Raw genomic sequence first — 17,355 nt, forward strand, 5'->3', positions numbered from 1 at the left:
CCCTTTAATTCAGAGCTAACCAGGGTTATTCAGAGCTGTGGGACAGCTCCTGCCCCCACCAGCTGTGGCAGAGTTACAGAACATCTGGTTGCTTTGATCCTGCTTCCTACAGGCTTTTGTCTGCTCCCCGCCAGCCTAGGAAGAAGGTTTGGGGTGCTGGTGGCGCCCGGAGCAGATGCAGAACTACTGTTCTCTGGCCCTTAGCTTCCTCATTTGCAAAATGGGAATAAGCCTTATCCTACAGGGTAGTTGTGAGAATCAAAGAAACGAACATATTACACGTTTCTGCGATTCATCCTAGAATTTACCTTTTATTTAACTCTGAGATGATAAACCCGTGTAAGAGTGAGATGTTCCTATTCCCCTGTGAGCTGAGGGCCTGTGACAACCTCCTCACAAGGGACACGACGCTCACCTGGATGTAAATGGAAGGGATCCAGCCAAGTCCTGGGCTTCCCCGTGACAGTTATTTCCGCGCTTGCAAATAGTAAACATCACGTTTTCTTAGAAGTATTTCTGACGTTCTGCTTGGCTGGTGCCTGGAGAACTCTCGTTCTGACCGGTTCCCTGGGGCTGCCTGAGGACGGCGGACCCCACTCAGCTGGCCTGGAGGCGTGTGGCCACAGCCTCTAGCCGAGGGGCTGAGTGCCCGGTGCCCGGGAGGCCAGCGGTGCTCCCTCAGGACCAGGCTACCTCTCTCCTCCAAACACGATTGCGTCTGAGGTTCAGTGTGGGCTGTGAATCAGCAGGCGTTAGAACTGAAAATAAGTGAGAACATCATCTAAACAATGAGGAAAATGAATGCTTTTTAGATCTCCTGAGCGTCCTGAATAGAAGGTGGAGGCAGGGAAGCAGAGATGTGGAGGACACGGGCCTCAGAGACCGACGGTGGGGGCTGGTGTGTGGCCCTGTCACTCCCCATTTTCAAGTTCTCATTTCCTCCCGCCCAAGAGCCCATTGAGTAAACACATTAGCAATTTAAACAGCCTTTGGGGGGTGTGGTGGGGGGGACGACGCCTACGAACACAATTGTATGAATTGATACCATTGATACATATTAATTGAAACCATATCTTAGAGCTATAGAAATATAGTGCTTAAGCAATATAACGCCTTCTCTGCTAAAAATATGGTAATGCTAATATAGTGGTGTCTAGTCTGTTAAAAATATGACTGCATTAACACCTACCTCTTGCGTTGTTGTGACGGTTAGATGAGACAATGCCTTGCACAGGCTGGCAGGGTGCGGGCACCCAGTGGGTCCTGCGTGAATGGCAGCAGGCGTGGAATGCAGGGCAGCCCTGCCTGCAGGGCCAACGCTGTCTTTATCATCTTGCTAGTCAACTGCAATAGTCACTAAGCACTTAGTAGGTCCCTGCCATGTTTCAGGCACTCAGGGGTTATTAATATTTATGATAGCGAGGAATGAGTTCTACTTGCCTTATGCGTAGAAGCCATTTGATCATTCTGGTAGGGGAACTTAAAACCTACTGGGTCACCTGTTCAGTAATGTGTTAAAATCAGGGGAGTCTATAAAAAGTGATGAGATTTTCTTTTCAGAATTACTGTCCTGATTTTGCTAATATAATTTCATGTTTCTTTTTTGTTTTGATTTGTTTTCAGAATCCAGTTCTCTAAGGTAAGTTTGAAATAACATCTACTTTCTTAAAACAAAACCAAATGAAAAACAACCGAACAGCAACACCTCCCCCGCCCCCCGCCCCCAACACACACACCCCACGTAACTGAAGGATTTTAGGACTCTGCTACTCAAAATTAAGTACTGAAAACGGACAACTCTGACAAGCCCTTATGCCACCACAGACGCCAATGGCGACATGAAGGGTGGGATGTACCAGGTGGGTTGCGGTCCGCTTTTCCTGGCTCTCAGGAAATTGGAGGTTTTCTGCCTGGTGTCTGGCATTTGCAACTTTTTCCACAAGAGGACACTGTGCACCATGACTCTTGTCCCTCCTGCTTTGAGTCGAGGCTCGGGACTCGAAGACCATTGCAAGGATGTTGGACAGCCAGGCTGAGGTCTCGCGGGGTGGGTCAGGGCACATGAACCTGGCCAGGCGGACATCACAGTAGGTTCACTGCTGTATGTGGGAGAGGGCGGCCCGGAGTAGCTGCGGGCACTGTTAAGGCAGCCGTCCTGTGGGACTCGGTGGCAGAGATGTACTGCTGTCTGCTTCACTAGGCCCCTATGGGTGGCCACCTGTGCTATTTGCAGTTCTTGCCACTGTAACTAGCTCACGAATGAGCATGCTTTCAAGTAAACCTTTGCATGTATCCGAGACTATTTCTCTATAATAAATTCTGACTGGTCAAGCATGACTATTTACAAATCTTTGGATTTCCATTGCCCAACTTCCTGTCCCCGGGAAGCTGCGCCGATTTCTGCTCTATTTTAGAGGCTGCTTTGTGCTTTATTTTAGAGGTTGCATGCCTTTTCTATAAAGAGTCAGAGAGTAAGTACTTCTGCTTACGTAGGCCGCATGCTCTCTATCACAGCTACTCAACTCTGCTGTTGTAATATGAAAGCAGCTGTAGACAGTAGGTAAGCAGACAGGTGTGGTGTGTTTTAATAAAACTTTATTTATAAACACAGGTGGTGGGCCAGATTTGGCCTGAGGATTGTAGCTGGCCAACCTGCTTTATTTGGTCACTGGTATCTGAGGGTTGAGAACTGACTTGGGAGTGGAGTCCATGGGCCCCGTGTGGGTGGCTGTGAGTGTCCACGCTGAGGCTCACCACCCCAGAGCCAGGGCCGAGCTGCGGCTTGTGCTACGTTCAGTGTGTGAGAATGCTCTGGGCGGAGCAGTGCGAACTAAACATCCATCGCTGACTAACGTTTGTTTTTTTAAATGGTCTAATTCTAGGAAATCTGCAGATGTGGAGACAAACCAAGAAACTTTTGAGCCAAAGTTAAAAGGTGGAAATGAGAACTATGGCTACAGTGCAGGTGAGCTGAGAACCATGCGAGAGGGCAGGGAGGATGTCCACAGATGCAACCCGATTCTGAAGTCTTTTTGAGCATCTCGATATCTTGCCTTGAGAGGATACACTCCCAGTGGGGCCACTTCCCGGAAAGCATGGCCACTAATAAGAGGCGGGCGTAGGATTTGAACCCAGATCCTTTTGTAAGGCAGACAAATTTCTCCTTAGCAGTTGGGGAGGGAGGCCTGGCCCTAAAAAGTTGTCTGGCAAAGTAAATTCCACAGAAAGATTTTAAGTTAATCAAGTCTTGCTGAGAGGCCTGAGAAAACATCCCCTCCCCTAACAGCCCCCCCCCCCCCCCCGACTAAAATTTGGACTTAATTCTCAGCAGCCACATTCTTTTCTTTCTGCCGAGGCTGCCTCCCATGGACATTCCGGATGGCCTGCTTTGGATGTTACAGACCTCCACAAGCATTGACTATGTCCTTTGATAATCTGACCTCAGCTTCTTGCAGCATTTCCTGTGGGCGAATATTCATTCATCAGTATTTTGCGCCATGAATCTAGAAGCTTGACCAGGATCGTGGCCCAGACCAACCCTCTCACTTCGTTTCCCCTCCTGCCCTGTGTTTGTTTATTTTCCTCAGTCAGCAGTTAAGGCTGTGGATTCACCTTGTCCCTGGATGACACGAGTATGTCGAGAGAGGAATTGATTTCGAGCCTGTTTGCCATATTTTTATTTCCTTAGAAAACTTAAGTTCTAAAAGGATGTGACCTCCAGGGAACTTTAAAAACAGTCTGTGGCTGTAGCTGGTTTGGCTCAGGGAATAGAGCATCAGCCTGCGGACTGAACGGTCCCGGGTTTGATTCCGGTCAAGGGCATGTACCTCAGTTGCAGGCTTGATCCCCAGCCCTGGTCAGGGTGTGTGCAGGAGGCAACCGATCGATGTGTCTCTCTGATAGCGATGTTTCTCTGTCTCTCCCCCCCTCCCACTCTCTCTAGAAAATCATGGGAAAATGTCCTCAGGTGAGGATTAACAAAAACAAACAAACAAACAAACAAACAAACAGAACAGCCTGTGTCTGGTTAAGGGTTATTTTGTGCTAGGGGTGCTGTATTACACACGACTGCATTTCTCCGTAAATCGGAATTGTTAGCCTGTGCAGCTTGGCTTTGTCGCATGTCACTCTAAAGCCATCTTCCGTTGCAGAGTCGGCTTCCCCCCCTGCCAAGTCCTCCGGCTCCAGCCTGCCCGCGCAGCAGAGCAGCAGGCAGCCGCAGCAGGTGCCGCAGCAGTTGATGCAGCAGGTGACGCAGCAGGTGATGCAGCAGGCGACGAAGCAGGTAATGCAGACCTTTCCACCTTTTCTTTCCATTTAAAAATTCTCATCTTGTGGTTTTATTTATTTTTTAAAATTTTTTTAAAAAAAATATATTTTATTGATTATTTTACAGTGAGGAAGGGAGAAAGATAGAGTGCTAGAAACATCGATCAGCTGCCTCCTGCACATCTCCCACCGGGGATGTGCCCGCAACCAAGATACATGCCCTGGACCGGAATCGAACCTGGGACCTTTCAGCTCGCAGGCCGATGCTCTGTCCACTGAGCCAAACCGGTTATGGCTCACCTTGTGGTTTTAGGTCAGGGTGGAGAGCCTGTCTCCTGCCAAGGGCCATGTGGATGTTTATAGCATCATTTGAGGGCTACACAGAATTATCAAATGAGCCCGCTATATTTGGTCAAACATTTAATTAATTCACCCCGAATGCCTTGGCAGGGCCAGACCAAATGATTTCTTGGGCTTTGTATGGCCCGCGGGCCGGACGTTCCCCACCCCTATTTTAGGTGGATGATTCGAGAACACGGCCTTTACTCACCTCCAGGGCCACTACCATCCCGGAGGGACCGGGGCCAGGACATGTGGCCTTGCGTGTCCCTTGTAGTGGGTTTGGGGGGGAAAGACCAGAAGTTGAAGCGGGGCTTGTAGATCTTGAGGTGTCTGTTGGACATCCCCCGAGAGATGTTGCGTGTGCAGCAGGGTGCACAGCCTGGACTTCTGGGAGAGGCATGTGTATCGATATTGCTGGTTTGAGGGCAATTCTGATGGGTGCCGTCCTTCTAAAGGACGTTAACGTCAAGAAAACAGTCGCTTTGGGATCGTGAGAACACAGTATGTTAATTTTCGGACACAGAGTCAGAGTTGGTTGGCACACATGAATGACACTTTATATGCAGAAAATACAGTTCTTTTTATCTAAAATCATACTAGGCAGAATAGAAGTCACAGAACCATTTCTGACCCGTAGAAATACAACCTTAAATGAGGAGCGCATTTTTACGACCCTGCGATGGTGTCCCCAGGAAGAACCGACGGACGTTCTCGCCTTTTGGCTGCTGGGAAAGCCGGCCTCACAGACGGGTTTCCACCAGCGCCACACCAGGGGCACTGGCCCTGTGCTCTGGAGTTGCTGCCTGTGCAGCCCCCATCGCTGGCTCCCAGTAGAGGCGCATTGAGTCCCCAGCAGCTCTGGCTGTAACAGTCCTCCCTGCAGTTGGGGTGCAGCTCAATCCGTACATCTTGCCAGGGCAGGGCGGTGTCTCACAGGCCTTCGGGCCAGGGGAGCTCTGACAGATGCTCACGCCTATCAGGAGGGCCCAGCCAATGCTTTAGGCAGTGACGGCAGCCAAGCGGGAAGATGGATGTGGGGTCTGCAGCGCAGAGGAGCAGGGGCTACGTGACAGATCGTGAGCTCAGGCCACTTCCTCAGGCTGGTGCCAGGAAGGTGGAGAGATGCCGGGCTTCTCATCAAGGCTGCTCCCTTGATGGTTTAATCTGGTGCTGGGAGGGATGACTTGGAGGTGCGGGGGTCCCCTTTCGAAGGGCCGGCCTTCTGACTGTGAAGAATGTTGCCTGTCAACTTCCACACCTGTACCTGAGTGGGGGTCATGGGGTGATGAAGGGGCTCCCCCACCCAGCACCAAGCACGGTCACCCCAGAAGACGTCCAAGCCCACCATTGCTTCCGTGGCTTTTCCGTAGTTACCTTTTGTCACGTGTCTTTCCACCAGACCAGCCAGTGTGCAGGGGTCTGCGTGGGGGCTGGGAGGTGGGGAGGAGATTCAGAAGAGGGTCCGATCCGAGGGTCCCTCTGAAATATAGATGAGGACAAGGGGGAACCCTAGATGCCTTTGGAAACAGGAATGGAGGGTGACGTTTCGGAACTCTGGATGCCTCTTAAGCTTCAGTGTTGTTTTGAAGATGCACAGGGAGAGAAATTCAAGAAGTTTCTGCTACTTGGACATGCAACCAGCTAAATAATCTATCGGTGGAAACAGAACAGTGGCCGCCGTGCTGGCCCGGAGGGCTGGGGACACCCCGTGTTTCCTGAAGTGTTTGCGAGGCTTGTTCGTGGGGAGCCGGGCGTGTCGGCCCAGAGCGCTGGGTCCTGAAGGAACAGACAGGATGCGAGGAAGGGGAGCTGGTTTGCCTGGCTGGAAACTTCTGAAGGGTGTTTAAATAGCTGGATTTTCCTGCTTAGAGTCGGGGACTCGGGACAGGCAGCTCTGAAGAGGCCCATGTTTGATTGCTAACCACAGGGTGCCTTTGCCCAATGGGCCTAGGTGCTGTGTGCAGGTGCCCTTTGGAGAACTTGGACTTGAGACGTACCATGGGCTGTGTTTCTCCTGAGGCACTTGCAGGAAAGGGCCAGGCCTGGGAGCATGCCAGCTCCTTTTGTGCCCTCGGCCCAAGGAGGACATGGGCCTGCATGTGGTCAACTGGCCACGGGAGAGCCTCCAGTGGCCAGGCCTCTGCTTGAAGAAGCAGGCATAGAGGGTCCTTTTAGACCTCCCTGAGGCCAGGCCTGCAGCCCTGGGCTTGGTGGTCTCGTCCTTACTCTTCAGGCCGATGAGGACCTCCTTCAGGAGTCACAAGGCCACCAAGCCAGCACAGTGCCATCTGCACGTTCTTTTCCCTTCACCGCTCTCCATTCTGCAGCGAGCCTCGCCCCTAAAGGGCCCAGGAGAGGCAGCCGAGCCCTTCACAGCCCCTCCCCACCTTGTCCTTTCATCCCGGCCTCCTCTCTGCAATGACTCCAGTTTGCCACGCTGCTACCTGCACTGCTGCTGGGTGTGTGTGTGTGTGTGTTTGTGAGTGTGTGTGGGGTTTCCATGCACCCAGTGGACTCCTGCCTGAGAAGCTGGTTCATTTGAGTCCTGGGCTGTTGACCACAGGTTACACCACTTTGTGGAACCTGTGCCATAGGATTGGGTCCTGAAAAGCGTGTAGATTAAACCGAGAGGCCTCAGGCTGACTCAGTGGGCAGCAAAGGCCCGCCCAGTCTTCGCCGTGGGGAGCTGGTGGCTGAGGTGCACGTCCTGCAGTGGAGACAGTAGCTCCCGCTCCCGCTTTGCTCCAGGGAACCAGGTCTGAGAGCAGGTGACCTTGGTTTTGTCATCAGTACGGCAACTGCCCTGTACGCGTGTCTGTCCCGTCTGCCCTCCGGCTCTCCCACCTGCCTGGCCTGCTGGTCTTACTAGCCCGCGGGATTTTCAGAAGGGCTCAGCCAGTGGTGGCCATGGACGCCCCACGGTCAGCACAGCCTTGCTGGGGTCTCCCCGAATCGAATCGCTCTTCCTCTAAGGGCAGTGTCACCAGCAAGGTGATGCCAGGAGTGTGTGCACGGGGCACGCTCGTCTGCTGAGACTCACCATCCAGTCACGACAAAGATGTTGGAGCAGCGCAGATGAATGTGTAGCGTGAAAATAACGTTAGGCTTTGGGTCTCTGAAGAAACGTGCGTCATTCCATGTCAAGTGCCATTTCACTCCTTAGGGGTCTCGGGGACTTTGGTTTTCTTCAAGGGTCACCGTTCAAACATGACCCGGGGGCGGGGGGAAGCCTGCAGGGCCCGGGCTGCCAAAGGGCGTCGTCTGTGTGGCCTTTGCAGGCCGATTCTTGGTCCCCACCTCTGGTCCACCTGGCTCGGGGAGTTGGGGGGTGGGGAGGGAACAGTCTGAGCGTCTGTGTTTCGGAACGGCCTGCGGAGGTTCTGATAGGTGGCTGGGTTCGGGGTTACGGGCTGCCTTGTAGTGAGATGGAAGTGAGGGGTGCTGGGACAGAGTGGGGCATTGCCAAAGACCAACTCGTCTGCTTTGCAATTTCACACCACCCGGTAAGTACCATTTCCTCAGAGTCCAAAGGCATTCATGGCGCCTGCACTGACTACACAGCAGGGTTGTACTAGACTCTTGCTGGAATCACGTGGACCCTCTCCAGGTAACGGCGGGTGCAGACACTGGGCCCTGGAGTGTGGCCCACAGCCAGCCCAGCGCTGAGGGGCAGGCAGCGTTTCTGGGTTACTCTCCCCCGCGCCTTCAGTGCCAGCCTTCCTGTCCCTGGGGACAGTGTCTGCAGCGCTGGAGGAGGGACTGCAGAAGGCAGCCACCGTGGTCTGAAGCTAAGGGGTCGGTGGCTGGCGTAGGTTGGAGCCATCGATGGCGCTGGGTCGGGTACCATGATGGGATGAGGCATCTGGTGACTCTCAGAGACCCCTTCCTCACTCACCCCACCTCTCAGCCCACTCCCCGCCGGGGTCTCCCGTGGGCCCGGCATTCTTTATCAGAGGCTGAGGGAGGAAGCAGTCCTTGCTCCTGCCACCAGGAGGCAGGAATGGGGATCCCCACGAATGCTTCCTGCGTGGGGAGGTGCACCTAACACCCGGGACGCGCTTGCTGGGTGGGTGTCCCACGGGTTAGGCAGTGGCTCTCAGCACAGGGAGGCTCGGTGGGTGCAAGTTCAGTGCACACTCCCGGCCTCTCCCAGGCTTTCTGGGCCGGACTCGGGGAAATCGGGCCAGAGAATGGGTATTTTTACCACGTGCCCCGCGGGTGATCCGCCTGGAGGGGAATGTGCTGTGGCCCAGCGTGCAGACAGGGCACTGTTTCCGGGCAAGAGGCAGCTTGGAGAGCTGGGGGTGGGGAATGGCGTGGCTCTCAGGAGCCCGCGGCCTGTGCTGGCCGCCCGTGCAGGGAGGAACTGGCGGTGCTGGTGGGGTGTGTGACGAGTGTCAACTGGAGAAGTCTCCACGCAGTCCACAGAGCTGGGGGACACCTTTCAAATGCCTGTGTTTCAGATGGGCCCTGAGGCACACAGCGTTCAGTGTGTGTGAAAGAAACAGGATCTCAGGCGGTACAGACCCCCGATCATGCGTTCAATAGAAGGAAGGTTTAGAAGGAAAAACAGACAGATTTTCAAAACTGACACATACCCACCACAACACTTTCCTACCCAATTATTCCCATTCGGACCGAACCTGCAGTGGTAACACTGTCGTTATCTCCCAGACGCCGGTTTCTGTCGGTGAACAACAGGCAGCCAACCCAGGTGCAACCTCCCGCCAGGCACATTAGGACGAAACGAAACGAATGAAAACAATTAGAAATTTGCACTAAAAATTACAGCTGACGGGAAAGGCAAGCGCCTTTTATTTTTATCCGAAGTCACGGGGTTTGGAAATGGGTTTCATCCTGATGAATATTTAATACAAACAATCCTTCCCCCACCCCCCAACCCCCCATCTTTCCAGGCATCAATTCACTGTCGGTTTATTTTTCTGGTTATTTTAGGCAGCCCTGTGTCTTTCTCTGCCGCGCCTGTCAGTTTGGGGGGATGAGAGTATGACAACCTGAAACCTGGAGCAGATCTTCCCTGTTAGTCCCTCTCCTACTGAGATCGACATAAATCAACCCCTGGTGCATGTAGAGACAGCCTGCGTCTGTGCAGCGGGCAGGGAAACCTAGGCCAGACCGTGAGAGCGCAGTCCCCGGCCCAGCCACACAGAGGCGCTAAGCGGTCCCCTCCGCTCTCGGCCTGTGTGATTGGGAGGCGGTAAATTAAGCCCCGGAGCTGGAGTGATTCTGTCCTGGAGACTGACTGCTATTCCATCGCCGCGTAAATCATGCATGGGGCGCGGTTCCATTATTTACGACGCTGGGTGCAGCCATAGCACCTGGAGTTGCAGCCGGCGTTCTTAGCGCCGGCAGGAAAGCAGGTAGCACGCATTTTAATGGGGCGAAACCCTCAGACAGGCCGTGGCCCCTCGAGGAATGAGTGGGTGGCTCGGGATTACACTTCAGAAGGAGAGTGGCGATGACCTCTGGATGGAGCCAGATGGGTGGTGTATGTGGAGCGGGTCCTTCAATTTTACCCCCGTCCTTCAGAGGGACTGTGCGTTTTTAAGGTTATAAATATTGTATATTTTTATACAAAAGCTAGAATTTCCACAGGAAAATCGAAAGACAAAATGATGCATCTTTGCAGGAATTTGCCTTCATATAAAAAAATATTGATTCTTTGAGCTGGGTGGCTCTTTAGATCCTGAACTTGGGAAACTTCTAGAGTGTGTTATTGAAAATACTTTAGTAGCCCTAGCCGGTTTGGCCCAGTGGGTAGAGCATTGGCCTGTGGACCAAAGGGTCCTGGGTTCGATTCTGGTCAAGGGCATGTACCTTGGTTGCAGGCTCCTCCCAGCCCTGGCCCTGGTCAGGGTGCATGCAGGAGGCAACCCATCGATGTGATCCTCTCACATCCACGTTTCTCCCTGTCTTGCCCTCTCTCTTCCACTCTCTCTAAAAGATCAATGGAAAAATATCTTCGGGTGAGGGTTAACCAAAAACAACAACAACAACAACAACAAAACCCGAAAAAGAAGAAAATACTTAAGGAAGGCGCTGTGTGAACATGTGGGTTCCTCGCTGCACCCTCATTTTCCCTGACCTGGCGAGTGGGGCTCCCTCCGCGGTGCACCTGCAGTGGCCTCAGCCTCTGTAACCGGCCGTTCCCTCTGTTGCAGGAACCCGAGCTCGGTCAGCCGGCCCCAACGAGCCGCCCGCACGTCTCCTTTTACACGGTCGGTCCCAGGATGACCAGGAACGTGACCTTAGTGTAGCGAGGCTGCTGCACGTGGCTGATGACCTGCACCACGGCCGGGTCAGCATTGCTCTCCCGAGGCCCAGCCCGCCGGCGTTACCTGGAAGCAGCGACGTTGGAATCATTGAGACGGATATTTCAGTGAGAGAAGGAACCGTTGTTCCCAGCTTCCCAAGTAGAAGTTCACTCTTCATGCGTTTCAAGATTCCAGTGACTTCTGTAAAGTTACTAAGTCACCGCACACTCCTGCTTGCTGGTCCCATGAGTCTATAGCCTGCCATGACTTTAAACATGTTTTTGTTACCTTACATCATATAAAATTTATATGTGTGTCTGTGTACTCCGTGGGCATTATTGCATAGGATCCGTGAAAAGAAGAGGCTGAAAGTTAGGATCTGTCAGACATCTAACATTGCCTGGGAAGCCAGAACCAGGTTACAAATAAGATCACGTTCTAAAGCAGGTGAGCACCTGGTGAAATACCTCACTGGGCATGTACATGGAGACATGCATTTTTATCTGCCCCCTTATCAGCTGCTCTCGCGGCCTCAAGATGACGCAGATGTGGATGATGCTTTGCAGGAGGTGTAGCTCGCATACCACAAACACTGGTGAAGCTGGAAATGGGTGATGTGTTCCTTGTGTTTTGTGTTGTTAATCCTCACCAGAGGATATTTTTTCCATTGATTTTTAGACCGAGTGGAAGGGAGGGGAAGAGAGAGAGAGAGAGATGTGTCACAGAGACACAAAGATTGGTTGCTTCCCTCATGCGCCCCCACCGGGTTTGGGAATCGAACCTGCAACCAAGGTACAAGACCTTGACCAGAATCAAACCTGAGACCCTTCGGTCCAAGGACTGACGCTCTATCCACTGAGCTATATTGGCCAGGGCAGGGGAATGTGTTCTTTATAAATAAAGGAGAAAACATCAAGAAGCTTGCATTGCCTCTCTTCACTATTCAGGTGGTAGTTTACAGAATCACAGTGTTCAGGAATCAAGCACTTTTTTAAAAATTAAAAGCAATTTTTTAACATCATCAAATAGTAATTCAGTACTGGACTTTTTGTCATTGTCTTGTTATTTTTTTTTTATAGTTAGTTTCTTTTTTTTTTTTTTTTTAAATATATTTTATTGATTTTTTACAGAAAGGAAGGGAGAGAGATAGAGAGTTAGAAACATCGATGAGAGAGAAACATCGATCAGCTGCTTCCTGCACATCCCCCACTGGGGAAGTGCCTGCAACCCAGGTATATGCCCTTGACCGGAATCGAACCTGGGACCTTTCAGTCCGCAGGCCGACGCTCTATCCGCTGAGCCAAACCGGCTTTGGCTAGTTTCTTTGTTTGTTTTTGTTTTTGGTTTAGGACCTAGTCTGGGTTCATACATTGTATTTGATTACCGTATCTCTTCAGTCTCTTTTATTTTATTTTATAATTACAGTTGCTATATAATATGATATTAGTTTCAGGTAGACATGATAGTGGTTAGACCAGCCGTGGTCAAACTACGGCCCGCGGGCCGGATCCGGCCCGTTTGAAATGAATAAAACTATTGGAAAAAAAAGACCATACCCTTTTATGTAATGATGTTTACTTTGAATTTATATTAGTTCACACAAACACTCCATCCATGCTTTTGTTCTGGCCCTCCGGTCCAGTTTAAGAACCCACTGTGGCCCTCGAGTCAAAAAGTTTGCCCTCCCCTGGGTTAGACACTTATACACCTTACGAAGTGATCACCCCAAAGTGAGCAGCATCTGGCACCACACTTATTACAGTATTATAATATGCTGTATTTTATATCCTTATGACTATTTCTATAACTGGGCAAGTTCACCTTTCTTAAACCCTTTCACCTTTTTCTTCCATCCCCAGGAATCAAGCATTTTCCAAGATGCAAAACACATGTTTGTAAAAACAAAATCACATCTTCTTGGTAGTCTTTGCCTATTGTGCATTAGCCCCATTTAAAGTGAATATACATGTTGTTACTAAGAATAAAAGACTGAAATTGCTGCCTTTTCCAAATACATGTTTACCATGTAGGTCTTCTCAGGGCCTTTCTATTTCACTGAGAGGTGGGACTGCTGTTTGGCTGAGCTCTGCGCTAGTTGGTGCAGGGTTCCATAATGGTTGGTAATTGACAGCTGCTCTGAGCACCCCTCATGCCCTGCCATGCTATTGCTAAATAGAATTTGGCTTTTAAAATGTGTGAAGATTTTAGTGAATTCCTTCAAGTTACTAAGTCATCTTATTAATGTTTCTTATTACTTAACACTCCTGCTTGCTGGTCCAGTAAGTGGTGGACAAGTCTATATTAAGCTGATTTGGAAAATACTTTTATGATCTTAAATCCCATTAGGGTCCTCCCATGCACTCCCTCCTATGAATCAGGAGCTAACACAAGGGGCATTTGGGGGCACATAGGGCTTTGGCAGGTACCCTGCCCATTCTGATTGGTTGGTGCCCATACAATGTCTCTTCTGATTGGTTGGTACCCACACACTATCTTTTCTGATTGCATGGTGCTCATACCTTACTGGTTGTCAAATAGTTTGAATATAAGCAGGGTTGGAAGGATTCTGAAAAAAATGCCATGCCTTCTAAGACTATATGCCTAAAGTGAGGGAACTGGCTGCCTATTTTATTTTAATTTTTTTAAAAAAATCTATTTTATTGATTTTTTACAGGGAGGAAGGGAGAGGAATAGAGAGTTAGAAACGTCGATGAGAGAGAAACATCGATCAGTTGCCTCCTGCACACCCCCCACTGGGGATGTGCCTGCAACCAAGGTACATGCCCTTGACCGGAATCGAACCTGGGACCCTTCAGTCTGCAGACCGGCACTCTATCCACCAAACCAAACCGGTCAGGGCCTGGCTGCCTATTTTTGTTGAAGCAGAACTGAAATGCAAAATTTCAAAAATACATTCCCATTTTGCTTTCCTATGGGGCCATTTTATGGGAAAAATTGCCAATGCACCTGCCTGTAAAATGAGACTCTTATTTGTCACACGAATGCTTTACTCCCTGGCAGTGTGATTCTGTCTCCCACCAATGTCCTGGAATGCGTACAAGTCAAGGAGAAAGATAAGAAGGTTCAGGAGACCCTGTGGGCTGAGCTGTTCAGTGCGTGATCTTCACTGAATAATTTTCTCTCCTTCAACCACCACAGAACTCAGATCCCAGGACCAGGCAAACATCATGTCCATCACGCCTTTTGTAACCTTTACAGAATCTGACATTCTGTAGGTATTCAGGAAGTATTGGTATTAAATAGGTCCATATTGAGAAAGACAGTATATTGAATTATCACAAATATTTGCCATCTGCAGGCTCTATGTATTGTATCTCTGTGGTTATTTGAGGAGTCAGGGAGGAGTTGCATGTGAATATAATTGACCTTCAAGTTCTGAATTGGGGAGCACAATGCCAACTGATTTTCACAGAAATGTCTCCAAGTTAGTGTGTGCTTATTGAATCACTCTCGCAATATTTTCATGTTGGTCAGACTGGGAGGTTTGCCTGGGCTGGCAATGAACAGGTTTTTCCAGGAGCAAGTTTCTCAAGCTTTCATTTCACAAGAGGTAGATAAGCTGTTTGAATAAAATTATCAAGAGCTGCAGTATCCAATAGCATGAGGCTTTTCATACGTAAAGTCTTTGAAGTTAAAGAAAAGGCAAGATTCACTTCCTCAGTTGTACTAGCCCCAAGTCAAGCGTTTAAGAGCCACACTGGCTATCGGCTCCTTATTGGACAGTGCAGGTTACAGCTTCCATGGCTGCGGGCAGTTCTATTGACCGTGCTGACCGAGAGCCGGCTTCTTTGACAATGACCTTCATGAGTCCAGGACCGGCTTTTACACAAACGCGCCATCCGTGCTTTCTCTTGGTGTTGCGTCTGTGCATTTGCCAGTTTCTATTTAGGACCCTGCAAATCCCAAGGCAGCTCCCAACTGAAAATGGGGTTTTGCTGATGTGGAAAATTCACCTCTCACTTCTGTAATGCAGAGAGCTGACGCGGGCTCAGGGGCACGGGGTGAGAGGAGTCAGTCCCTCCCAAGGTCATGGCTAAGGGTGTTTCTCAGAAAGATAGCTATGGCTCTCTGATGATGAATGGCAGATGAGGCTGTTATTTATTTATTATTTTTCAAAAATATATTTTTATTGATTTCAGAGAGAAAGAGAGAGGGAGAGAGAGATAGAAACATCAATGATAAGGGAGAATCATTGATGGGCTGCCTCCTGCATGCCCCCTACTGGGGATCGAGCCTGCAGCCAGGGAATCAAACCATGACCTCCTGGTTCATGGGTCAATGCTCAACCACTGAGCCATACAGGCTGGGCGAGGCTGTTGTTATTTAAACAAACATCCCTCAAAGCTTCTTGTCATGAAATCCTAGCTTGGTCGACCACACCTGCCCATCCTCCTTGGGGTCTTGGACCTGGTTACTCTGCAGATTCTGAGCCTGCCCTGCGCACTCAGGGATCTCCCATAGTTTACCTGGAGGAGGACTCCGTGGCAATGTCAACACAGCGAAGATAATTGAAGATCTTGAATGAAATCACTTCCTTGGTTCTGTGTGGCCCTGACCTTGGAAAACCACTGGGGCGTTGAAGTGGGGTTGCTGGTTTCTAGGAGTTGGATGAGCTAGAAGGTGAATGGGTGCTGCAGAGCAGGCAGCAGACGCTGGGTCAGTGTGTGCAATCTGCCACCGAAGTGCTTGTGATGTCCTTGGGGAAACACTCCATCCAGCATGAAGCGGGAGGCAGACACTCTGTGGAACAGCTGAGGACAAGAAGACTGCGGAGACCAGAGAAATGAGGCAAGACAGTAAGGAAGAAGGGTGCTGGGGGCAGGTGTAATAGGCAGGATAGGGTGGATGGGTGGTCCAGCAGGCCTAGGCAGGACCCATGGGCCTGAGGAGCTGCTACCATCCACCAACTGGTGGGCGGGAAGAGGGGCTAGACGTGTAGGGAGAGGGTCGCCGACAGCTCCGGGGCCATAGCTGGAGGGACACAGTCAAGCCCTGGAAACCTGGCAGGGAGGGAGTTGGAGTGACAGACTCTGGCCTCCCATCCCACCCCCATCTCCTCCTCCTGCCTCCCATTCACCATGCCCACCCAGAGCCGGAGGCCAGGTTGCCCACTGATGTCCATATGGATGGAGGAGGGGGGAACATGGATGTGGAGGGGCAGGCAGGAGATACCCTGCCAGGAGGAGCTGGCAAAGTTTAGGAAACAGAAATCGAGGGATGAAGACTGTGTCTGTACAGCCCCGAAGAGACGGTGTGCCTAACAGCGTTCCACTTTTTTCTCTCCTTAGGGATGAATCCATTCCCTGGGACACCAGTTGGAGAAAAGGCATTTGGCTGCATTGAATTTGAGTCGGTCACGTCTTCGATGACACATGAGTAGAACAAAGGAATTGGACTGTGAACCCCTGAAATCCCTCCTGGCACTTACCTTTGTTGAGATGTTCACACACACACACACACACACACACACACACACACACACACACACCCTGGCTGCTCATCTGAGATTCTGAGATGGCCCAGCTGTTTGGCTGAGGAAGCCCTGGAGGGAGCCGCGCTCCTCTGCAGGCGGTAAATATTTAATTCTCACCCAGCACAGACTGTCAATCATGCCAGGGCTACGGCCTCAGGGCTGGGGGTGGGGCTCACCAAACTCCTGAAGCTCCATCTCCCACCTCTCAGCCTGACCTGGACAAATGCCGAGATGGAGGGCGGGCTGGGTCCTGAGCTGCCAGCAACCCCGCAGTTGTCTCCCCCTGTTGTTGGGTGCCTGCTGGTATTTCTAAAAAGACAAGGAGTCTGAGCCCGCAGCGGGTGGAAGGCTGGTGAGAATGATCGCCCCGCCCTGGCTTCGGACTGGGCCACTGCTGCCCAGCCTCATGATCGTACCAGGGGAAGCACGCAGATCATCTAGAACAGCGGTTCTCAACCTGCCTGATGCCGCGACCCTTTAATACAGCTCCTCATGTTGTGGTGACCCCCAACCATAAGATTATTTTCGTTGCTACTTCATGACTGTAATTTTGCTACTGTTATGAATCGTCATGTAAATATCTGCTATGCAGGATGTATTTTCATTGTGACAAACTGAATATAATTGAAGCATAGTGATTAATCACAAAAACAATATGTATATATGTGTTTTCCGGTGGTCTTAGGAGACCCCTGTGAAAGGGTCGTTCGACCCCCAAAGGGGTTGCGACCCACAGGTTGAGAACTGCTGATCTAGAAGATTCCAGTAAAGGCTGGGGGGGGGGGGGAAGTGGAGCTCGGAATGAACTGATGGCGTTTCTTTTCAGAAAACCTGAAGAATGTATGATAGTTCATAGGGTAACACTTTGGGAACAACTGGTAATATGATGCTTTAATTTCATGGCTAATAAAGTCTGAGGCAGTTCAAATAATAGCAAATCATCGTCTAAATCAAAAACTAATTTAGAAAATTACA

At 50.6% G+C, this 17,355-nt stretch overlaps 1 protein-coding gene across 1 annotated transcript in view; it reads left to right on the forward strand.

The window, feature by feature from the left end:
• Positions 1 to 11,202, forward strand: part of IGSF5 (immunoglobulin superfamily member 5) — a 37,164-nt gene extending 25,962 nt beyond the window's left edge. The window contains exons 6-9 of the mRNA XM_081086864.1: positions 1,624 to 1,639; positions 2,883 to 2,965; positions 4,152 to 4,285; positions 10,794 to 11,202. Of these exons, the coding sequence (XP_080942990.1) occupies positions 1,624 to 1,639; positions 2,883 to 2,965; positions 4,152 to 4,285; positions 10,794 to 10,889 (329 nt within the window). The 3' untranslated portion in view covers positions 10,890 to 11,202. The remainder of the gene's footprint in view (positions 1 to 1,623; positions 1,640 to 2,882; positions 2,966 to 4,151; positions 4,286 to 10,793) is intronic.
• The last annotated feature ends 6,153 nt before the right edge of the window (positions 11,203 to 17,355 follow it).

This window comes from Myotis nattereri (assembly GCF_964212035.1).
Source record: "Myotis nattereri genome assembly, chromosome: 3".
In the NCBI taxonomy this organism is placed as follows: Eukaryota; Metazoa; Chordata; class Mammalia; order Chiroptera; family Vespertilionidae; genus Myotis; species Myotis nattereri.